Source organism: Quercus suber, unplaced genomic scaffold (genome assembly GCF_002906115.3).
Source record: "Quercus suber isolate HL8 unplaced genomic scaffold, Cork oak 2.0 scaffold_45, whole genome shotgun sequence".
NCBI classification, from domain to species: Eukaryota; Viridiplantae; Streptophyta; class Magnoliopsida; order Fagales; family Fagaceae; genus Quercus; species Quercus suber.
Window position 1 is genome coordinate 1,765,785 of NW_027069510.1, and position 10,533 is coordinate 1,776,317.

The following is a 10,533-nucleotide window of genomic DNA, read 5'->3' on the forward strand; positions in this document are numbered from 1 at the left end:
AATTATTCCATTAAACACTATTTTACAGAATATCAAATATGCCCTCAAAAATTTTCCTAGAGAGAAGAGTGGTAATCAAAAGAGTAATTTGCAGCTTAGTACAAGCAAGGCAAGAAACACGTGCAGTTAATTATATCGTCACCAGCACACTTTTTATTACGGTAGCAAGCGTTTTTTCTGTTTCTACAAACAAAAGAGATGTGACTGGTCAAAACTTTCAAAAACTCAAACCCCAAGAGAGAAGAAAAAAAAAAGTAGCACTAGTAGGAGTGCACAGTGGTAGAAGTAAGAGTAACTAAAAAAAACAAATTTGAGAAAGCTAACGGTGAAAATGAAATAGAAAGAGAGGAAAGAGAAGAAGATATGAACGCAAGCAAAGTAGCGAGCGTTAGAATTCATAGAAAGAGAAAGAAACAGAGGAAATAAGGGAAGTTGCGTTGAAATCAGAGAAAAACTTGTTTTTTCTTGATTTTCCAAATATTTTCATTGAATTGAATTGAATTCAATGGGATGAAAACAAAAACCGCCCAACAAACTCTTTCAATAGAAATCACCTCTCTCTCTTTCTCTTTTCTCTTTCTCTCTCCTTTTTTTTGTATATATATTTGTATGAGTGCGTTAAATTTGGATGGGATTCTCACAAAGTGAGAGAGAGTGAGAGAGTTAGGGTTTGGTTGCGGAATCTTTTCGGCTTGGAGATCTTGAGGATTGCGCTCGCGGTTTGATCCGCGCCGAGGTGATGGTTTTAATTTTTATTTTTTGTTGCTTTTTTAATTTAGGTTTTGATGTTATGTTTATGTGTGTTTTTGGGTTAAACTTAGTGTTTGGATTGGTGCAATTTGTATCTGCATGTTCATTTTTTATTTACGAAATTTGGTTTTTGGATTTGCCAATTCAATTGCGTGTTGATTTTATTGGTTTTCTATGGATTTTTTTTGTTTCTGGTTTACCGCATGTGGAGGATTCAGGTGAATTTGTGGTTTTGATTTGAATTTGAATTTGAATTTCACTTTTGATATTTCCTAAACAGATTAATGCTTTTTTTTTTTTTGTTGAAATTCTTTCCAGGGATGGAAAAGCTTGCATTTTGATTATCCCCTTAATATATGGGCATGATATAATGGGTATTTTGATGTATGGAGCACAATATTTCAGTGTGAAATCATTCCCGCCTTAGTAAAATGGTTGTAGATATATATTCTGGAAGTATGATCATATGAAAATTTTTGTTTTTCATTGCTCACCCCCCAAAAATATGTATATATATATATATATATTTTTTTTTTTTTTGAAAATCTTGCTGTGGGCTATGCTCTCTAGAAAAAGTTTCCAGGCAGTTTTGGCCCCAAAGGGAGGGGGAAGTGGAGATTTGAAGTACTAATCTCTGCTTCATGATATAGTCCTAGGCAAATGTTTTCTCAAGGGAAAACAAATTTTTTGTTGTAATGTATATATATATATATATATATATTTTTTTTTTTGAAAATCTTGCTGTGGGCTATGCTCTCTAGAAAAAGTTTCCAGGCAGTTTTGGCCCCAAAGGGAGGGGGAAGTGGAGATTTGAAGTACTAATCTCTGCTTCATGATATAGTCCTAGGCAAATGTTTTCTCAAGGGAAAACAAATTTTTTGTTGTTAAACACATTTCTAAGGTTGCATAGTTAATTTTCCCCAAGCTTCATTGTATGTATTTTGAGATCCACAGAGCCTTTAGGTATGGTTTTCCGGTTTTTAGAGTGAATCCATTCCTGCTTTCCCCAAAAATGATTATGGAGATATGTATCTGTAAAATAATTATGTGGAAAATTTTCAGTTTTCATGGCTTACCCCAACAATATTAGGGAAGAAGTATTTCTATTCTAGGCTATGCTTATTTTTGAAAAGGATTGTTTTGGGACGAGGCCTTCTATTTTAGTTTTAAATGTATATGAATGAGGTTGCATGCTGATCTTAGCTACACTGCATGGCATGGTTCAATGCATTTTGAGATTTGTTGGTCATCAAGCAGCTTCGTTCCTGCCCCTACAGAAAGTGATTAGAGAGGTATGTAATTAGTTAGGCTTTAGACATTTAGATTCTGCCACTTCAAGAGATACGTACTTTATTAGGGATACGGCTTCTATATAGATATTGTTGACAACTTAGCATGGAGGATATTTATTATATAGGTAGAGAAAGTTTCTCAGAATTAGAATAAGATTCATGTGGGATGAAATATTATATGATTGAGGTTGATTTGGGATTTGGTATTTGATTTTGATTTTGATTTTGATTGCTTACCACAGAAAACTTTTGGGCTATGTTTGTGTCCCTAGAAAATGTTCCTAGAGAAAAAAAAAAAATGGAGGGAAAGCATATTTTTTTAGTTATAAACAGATACTGAGGTTGCATGCTAATTTTCCCCAGGTTGCATGGCATAGTATGACGCCTTTTGAGATGTACGGAGCCTTAGATGTCATTTGTCGGTTTATGGAGCAAAATGGTTCCGACCTTCTCGGAAATAATTAGATAGATACTTTATGAGGGGTTTCTGCCATTTAAGACACGCTTTTTGGGAGATCTAGTTTTTATGAGAATTTTTGTCGGCTTGGAGAATATTTATGATATTTGGCAGAAAGTTTTGGGAGAAAAGTTATTGGGATAATAAAATGATATAAGAATCTGTATTTTATGATTGCAAGTGGATAAATGTGGAAATCATAGTTTTCCATATCAAAGTTGACAAAGCCTTAGTGTATGTGTCCCAGAATGCATAAGGTGAGGAATGAGGTAAATTTGCAATATGGTTTTAACTGTTCACCCAAAAAAGATTAAAAATTAAAAAGGAAATTTTGCTATTTTTTTTTACTGGAAAATATTTTCTAGAGGGGAAACAGAATTTCTTTTTCCACATAGTTTCAAATGGATAGCTGAGTTTGCAAGATAAATTCTTATCTAGCTGCATGGCAATGAATAATGTGTGTATAGATTTTTTTTTTTTTTTTTCCTTTCAATGAAGTATAATGTGTTTTGAGATCTGTGAAGTCTTAAATATGATTTGTCGGTTTATGGAAAATTAAAAAAATTTGCCTTCCCAGGAAATGATTTTGTAGATGTATACTTTATAAGGGTATTAATTATTTTAGATTCTCCCATTTTAAGAATATATACTTTATTAGGGATCTGGGTTTTGTGAAGAATTTCTTTTAGCATGGAAGATAGTTAAGTTACAATGTTTCAGAGAGAGCTATCAGGGATTTTTTTTTTTTGAAATAAAAATCGTACGGGAATGCTATTCTACAGTTATGCAAATGGATAAGCATACAAATCATAGTGTTGTGTATCTATCAGTATATACATCGCAGCCTATAATAAGAGTGGTGGGTGGGTCGAGGTGAGAAAAAAAGAGAAATAAAAGGCAAGATCAGCATGGAAGTTAATAACCTGTATCTAATGGTTAAATTAGCATAGTACATGGTTATTACTTTAAACTAAACCAAGTCAAAAGTAAATCAGCAAAACAAACCTCGACATTATTATATCTGATTTGATTTGACTTATCCAAAAAAAAAAAATTTGTTATATTGATCATAAAAGACAATGAGTAATGCTAAACTTACATAAACATTTGTACAAGCTGGAGTGATTTTTATATTTACCAAAATATTTTTATTAAGACCAGTTGTGATTTTACGTGTGAGGATTGAGTCCCACATCAAGAGACTCAAAGTAAAGAAAGTGAGTGGCTGATATACATAGTTGGACCCAAACCCATTGGCTTAAACTTTGGGTTCGAGTGGTGATCCAATATGGAATCAATGAGCTCTTGGTAGATCCCCTGGGTGCTTTTGCTCCTAACAAACTAGTATCAGAGCTATTGTTCAACTTTCGCTTGAACTGAGTGTCCTTGTCTAGATGCATTTGGTTTATGCTCTTTTGAGAGTGTGGGTGGCTCTTGGACCAAGTTGCGTTTTGTGATCGGTGCATTTGGTGCAACTCTTGTATGTGTGACACTCTTGGATTTGCAAAGGACTCACACTCTAGGTGGAGTTAGGTTGATGTGATAGAGGCTCACATGGGACGGGGAGGTTTGTTTTGAGTGCATGTGTGAGGGTTGAGTCCCACATAGTGAAAAAGTAAAGAAATTGAGCAGTTGATATACATAGTTGGGCCCAAACCCATTGGCTTAAGCTTTTGGGTTAGAGTGGTGCTCCAATATGTGTATTAATGGGCTTTTGGTGGATCCCCTGGGCACTTTTCTTCCTAACAGGTAGAAGTAATGTAAAAGGATTGTTAAATAGGGAGGTGACAAAGAGTGATTTGGATAAGATAGAACGGTAGAAAGAATGCATGTGTCACCCCAATTAGTTGACAAGGTTCCATAAAGTCTGCCCTAATTTACTCAAGATTAAGGATTGGTTGAGTTGTAAGATCGCATAAGCATAAAATTATCACTCTTAACTTCTCTAATTACTGGGTCATTCCGGGATGCGTTGAAACTGATAGGTAAGCCGGTTTTAACTAGATCAATACAATCTGCTTTGCTGAATGAACCAAACTGGCTGATAGATTGGGCCATTTGTTCTCTGGTATGGTCTGGTTTCAATAAACATGGGTCTGGGGGGTTGAATGATGGGAATCAAAAATCAAACCTTGCCCAAGTTTAGGTTGGGATGTCCTTGCCTTGCCCTAGATATATTTATCAGAATAATACCCCTATCTATACTAAAATCTACTAGCTATATTTTATGTATTTTTAGGTTGTTTGTCTATTTTGAGGATGTTCTTCAATGAGTTTATGATGCAATGTACCTGCAACAAATGAGTGTTTCTAGCAACAAATGATGCTGTCCCCTTAATAAAAAAATTGTTGGATTTCTCCACACACACACACACAAAAATGTTGGTAACGAATGATGCCCAGGCTTCGAGTGTTGTGGTTCACCGATGTTCAAATTCTGCACCTGTACAGATTTTAGAGGCATACAGTTAGTGTGTGTTTGGCAAAAATTATTTTTGCCAACTTATTTTACTATTCAGCTTATTTTTGCTACTATTCATGGCCCCATTGCATTTTTTGATACTATTCATGGGTTCTACTATACTATTTCAACTAACTTTTACCTTTATCTATAATACTTTCAGCAAAAAGTTTTCAGTTTTAGTAAAATAAGCGAATCTCAAACGAACCCTTAATTGGATATCCCTGATTGGATTGTACGGGTGTGTTTTCTTTTGTGGACGTGATGAGTCCCACATTGGGCGTTTACTAGGAAGATCTAGGCTATATAAAAATTTGAGGAACCCTAATTGTAACTTGACTGGTCCATTTGGGGTAGAAACGCAAATGTGACTAGTGTTTTTCCTTAGATCATGACAAATGGTATCAAAGTCAATTTGGTAGTGCCTGTGTGGCTAGGGGGCATTACAGAGCAACAAAGACCCTAGCAAGGATGTCAGGAATTTAAGAAGGGAGATTGTAAAAGACTGATATATATATTTTGATTAAATTTTCCTATTTTAGTGTGCTCAAGTTCAAGTAGAAGAAAAAGACTTACCATAATGATGGCTGATTTCGTTTGAATAGCAAAAAGACTGATAGGAATATTAATAATGTTTTATTTATTATTCATCATTTATGTGGTCAAAAGTATAGCATAGATAACAAAACCTGAGTGACTTTTCTATCCGTAATCTTTCCCCATCTCTCTATGCCTTGTCTAGTGTTTTGAGATATTTGTTACGTATATTCCTTCCTCTGTGTTTTCTGCAAAATTTCTGACCATATGTTTTTGACATTTCAAGGAGAACATATGTTGTAAGTTGTTAATTGTGCCATGTTTTTGTTTGTCTTTGGTCTTTTGATTGTCATTAACCTTTAGACTTCTTTTGAAGTTGGGGGCAAAATGGAAGTATATGCTTTGATTTGATAATCATCTTTGGGTGTCCAATGTTTGAGATTTTCACTACTGATAAATTTGGGTGTGTAGTTTTATTATATCATCTTTCGTGGCTTTATTTTTATCATTGTCTGAATTTTGTTGTTTCATCTTTTTTTCCCAATTTCTCATTGAACAGTGTGTCCTGGACCATAAGTTGTTAAAATGGTGTTCAGATATTCTCTTGAGGATTCAACAACGAAAGTGCAAGGAGCAGGTTGTGAACCACCAGTCACAGTTGGTGTTCAGGGTTGTGTCAAGTCACAGCTTCCCAAATCCCATGATCAAGACTTTGGGCTCTTACAGCAGAATTTGCATCTGTCGGCAGATTCTCAAGTGGCCAGAAATAATAACTCAAAAGCAAATGATGGTTTAAAATGTTTGCCTGACAAGGAGAGGCATGATTCTAATTTGGACCATATAGTACTAAAGAAAAAGAAACCAATGGTTATAGCAGGATCTGGAGAGAATCATGAAGGTCAAGCATCTGATGACAGCTTCCTACCAGGTCTCACGGATGATGCGTCTTTGGATGTCTTGGCCTGGAGCAGCAGATCGGGCTATCCAAATCTGTCCTCTTTGAATAAGAAGTTCAAGTCATTAATTGACAGTGGATATCTATATAATCTGAGGCAGCGGCTTGGTGTGATTGAACACTGGATTTATCTAGCCTGTATACTAATGCCTTGGGAAGCATTTGATCCTGTGAAACAGAGATGGATGAGATTGCCCAGGATGCCTTGTGATGATTGTTTTACTTATGCAGACAAGGAGTCTCTTGCAGTAGGGACTAAGCTGCTTGTATTTGGCCGCGAGCTGTCAGGATTTGCAATTTGGATGTATAGCTTGCTTTCTCGTGATTGGTCAAGATGCCCTCTAATGGACTTGCCCCGTTGTCTGTTTGGTTCAAGCAGCCTCGGGGAAGTTGCTATAGTCGCTGGGGGAAGTGATAAGTACGGTAATGTTCTAAAATCTGCCGAGCTTTTCAATTCTGAACTTGGTACGTGGAAAACTTTGACAGATATGGGTAAGCCACGTAAACTGTGTTCTGGCTTCTTTATGGATGGGAAGTTTTATGTCATCGGCGGCATGTCAAGCCATACAGATCGTTTGACCTGTGGTGAAGAGTATAACATGGAGACTGGGACGTGGAGGAGGATAGAGAACATGTATCCTGTTTCTGATGCGGCTTGTAGGGAGCCAGCAATGTGCTCCCCTCCTTTAGTTGCTGTTGTAAATAATCAGCTTTATTCTGCTGATCAATCGACAAATGAAGTCAAAAAGTACAACAAGGTCAATAACTCGTGGACTGTTGTGAAGAGGTTGCCAGTTAGGGCTGACTCATCTAACGGCTGGGGACTAGCATTTAAGGCATGTGGAAACAGCTTGTTAGTGATTGGAGGGCATAGGGGACCTGATGGGGAAGTTATCGTGCTGCACTCTTGGGAGCCAAAGGAAGTAAACCAAGACTGGCATGTCCTTTCTGTCAGGGAGCGAGCTGGTGCTTTTGTGTACAACTGCGCGGTAATGGGCTGTTAAATGTTTTGTTATGTGTTTTTCTTTGGTGCAAATCTTTGACTTGAGGAAAAAAAACCAAATAATTTTATCAATTGGGATGGAAAAGGATGTTTTTCTTGGGTATCATCTATTGCGGAGTTTATGTTTTTAACTTGTGCATTCTTCTCCCATGGCCACCTGATATGGTTGGCTTTAAGAGATCATAAAGCTCTTTGGTCTTGGTTTTTTAGAATCCTAATTTGCTGCCCATAAATAAACATCGAAATTTCATAGTCTATTTATCCTGGGAGCTCAATACGTAAATTTTTTAGTGTTATGGTCATTTGTTAGCTTCCAAGATAGTGTTTTGGCTTTGTTTCTTTTGTACCTATGACTGCATTCCCACCTCGGTGTAAATATACAATACTCGAGTACGGTAACGTTGTCCTCCTGCTCGCATGAACATGAATGGTAGGTTCACCTTGTCCATGCTTTTCTTTTTCTGAAGGGTTACTAAGAACACGGATAGCATGGTACTTTAAGAGACCGTTTGGGGTGTGCGTTTACTGTAAGCGTTTGACGTTTTGCGTTTTTTTTTTTTTTTTCAAAAACCGTAACTGTTTATTGAACAGTAGCCGTAACTTGTGACTTTTCAACCCAAATTTCACTGTTTACGGACTCACAATTTTCACTTTTCAGCAACTTTTTCATTAAAAATGGGTCTCACGATACTATTCACACATTTAAAAATTATTTTGCTACAGTGTTTTCAGTTTTCAGTTTTCAGTTTTCAGCTGCATCCAAACAGGCCCTAAATGTTGTATATGTCTTATAATGTTTCATCACAATTATAAATTATGATAGTGGGTTGCCTGTAACTTGAGTGATTTGATCCATAGTTATTAAACCCGGGCCAAACGTTGACCCAATCTATGAGCTGGGCCACTGGTTTAATTAGTGGGTCATCGATCGAACCGCAGAGTCAAATAACAAAATTTTAAAAATTAAATATATATAAAATTAAGTTTGAGAAATTATAACCTTAATATGTAAATTAAAAAAAAAAAAAATAGGCACATGCCTAAATTAAACTTGCCATTATAATTCAAAATCAGTGTTTCATAAAAAATAACTTAGAAATTCTATAAAATTCACAAGGAAAATAAACAAATGTCATAAAATTGCAATAAAGTCTTTGCTAAAGAAAATCTTGTTACGTATCTAAAAATTATGTATATTAAATAAATAAAAAGGAAAATCTCAAACTCCAATGCGTATTTCTCTTAGTCTCTCACACACTCACACTGTACACGACAAAATAAATAAATAAATAAACAAAAGATGCTTAAACTAAAAAGCAATCAAGAAATAAAGTATATATATATATAAAAAAAATAAAAAAATAAAAAAAAAAAACTAAACAAAAGAAGATTGTTGGTGGCATGGAGTTATATGGTCATTCTTATGTGCTAATTGTTGGCCAAGTACATCTGTTCAGGCTTCAAAGCATAAAAAATTTTATGCATAGTAGCAGCCCGTAGCAATAGGTTTTGAGAATTGTGAAAATTGAAAAGTGAAACTATACTTTTTTTGGATTTTTTTTAGGTTTTCTCTTATTTAAATTACCATATTATCACACATTTAAATAATAAAAGAATCAATAAAGTGGATCTATTAATGTAATTTTATAATAAAAAAAATAAAAAAATAAAAAAAAAAAACTAAACAAAAGAAGATTGTTGGTGGCATGGAGTTATATGGTCATTCTTATGTGCTAATTGTTGGCCAAGTACATCTGTTCAGGCTTCAAAGCATAAAAAATTTTATGCATAGTAGCAGCCCGTAGCAATAGGTTTTGAGAATTGTGAAAATTGAAAAGTGAAACAATACTTTTTTTGGATTTTTTTTAGGTTTTCTCTTGTTTAAATTACCATATTATCACACATTTAAATAATAAAAGAATCAATAAAGTGGATCTATTAATGTAATTTTATACAATTCACAAACTCGGTCGGGTTAATAAAACCCAACCAGGTCATACGGGTTGCTTAAAACCCACTAGGTTGCACCGATTTTGACCAGGTCATATACTTTTCCGATCCAATTGATCGCCCGGTCCGGTCAATATGCCAGGTCACCAAGTCACTGGTTTGACCAACCAGGTCAGGCCGAGTTTAACAACACTGTTTTGTTTAAAGAGAAAATAAGGAATAATAAAGTACCATATCTGCCCCAAGTTCCTAGTCTGGTTCCTCAACAAAAAAGGAAAAAAAAAAAAAGTACCATATCTGCATATATAAAACAAAGAGCCTTGTGCTTTTTGGCATTGCAAAACGAGGGTTTGAATTCTCTTCTTTCATTGTAATTATCAAATTATATACGCTTCATGTTTGCATATGTAATTCAATCCAATTGGGTTTGGAATTATTTTTATTTTCTTATGACATAATGGATAGAATAATGAAAATCGAAGAAAAAAGGAAGGTCTAAATCTTGACCTTTTAGTTCAATTTAAAGCCAATTTTTTATTATTATTATTATTTTGGTGTAAAAAAATGTTTTCTAAAAGTATTTAGCATGGTGTTGCATGTGTATAATTAAGATGCATCCAATTTAAGAAGGAAATATAACTTTCTCTTCTCGTTTGCACTAATTTATCGAAACAGTATTCTAGGAAAATGTAAATTAATCTTAGTTATGGCAAAATTAATTAAAATGATGGGTAGAATACAAAAATACCTTATGAGTTTGGAAAATTATTTTATGAGATGGTCTCATGAGATTCTTTTTACAATCTGTGTAAATCCCACACATATAGATCTCACTTGTTGTGAGAAAGAGATCTCTTGTGAGATACATTCTCCATGAGTTTTGGATCAAAATTGAATTGAACCCTTGATGTTCTAATTTGAAATTAGAAGCCCTAATCTTGAGAAGTACCCAATTAGTAATATTCTAGTCACATACATTCAATTTGTTCATAATCATGCTCTTTGATTCACATAATGATATTTGTTTATGACACGGTGATTACTTGCATGACATGACATGACATTGGCCATAAAAGTTTAGAAGACTGGTTCATCGGGTAAGGTGCTTAACACCTTCCCACCTTGTAA

General features: G+C 34.8%; 1 protein-coding gene across 1 annotated transcript; it reads left to right on the top strand.

Annotated features, from left to right (window-relative positions):
• Window positions 1-211: 211 nt before the first annotated feature.
• LOC112037401 (F-box/kelch-repeat protein At5g60570) lies at window positions 212-7,716 on the top strand. The gene is made up of 2 exons (XM_024070215.2): window positions 212-736; window positions 6,057-7,716. The coding sequence occupies exon 2, from the start codon at window positions 6,083-6,085 to the stop codon at window positions 7,454-7,456; it is 1,374 nt and encodes a 457-aa protein (XP_023925983.1). The 5' UTR covers window positions 212-736; window positions 6,057-6,082; the 3' UTR covers window positions 7,457-7,716.
• The last annotated feature ends 2,817 nt before the right edge of the window (window positions 7,717-10,533 follow it).

Coding starts and splice junctions, on each gene's coding strand:
- LOC112037401 (XM_024070215.2), top strand. CDS start 6,083: ATGGTGTTCAGATATTCTCTTGAGGATTCAACAACGAAAGTGCAAGGA.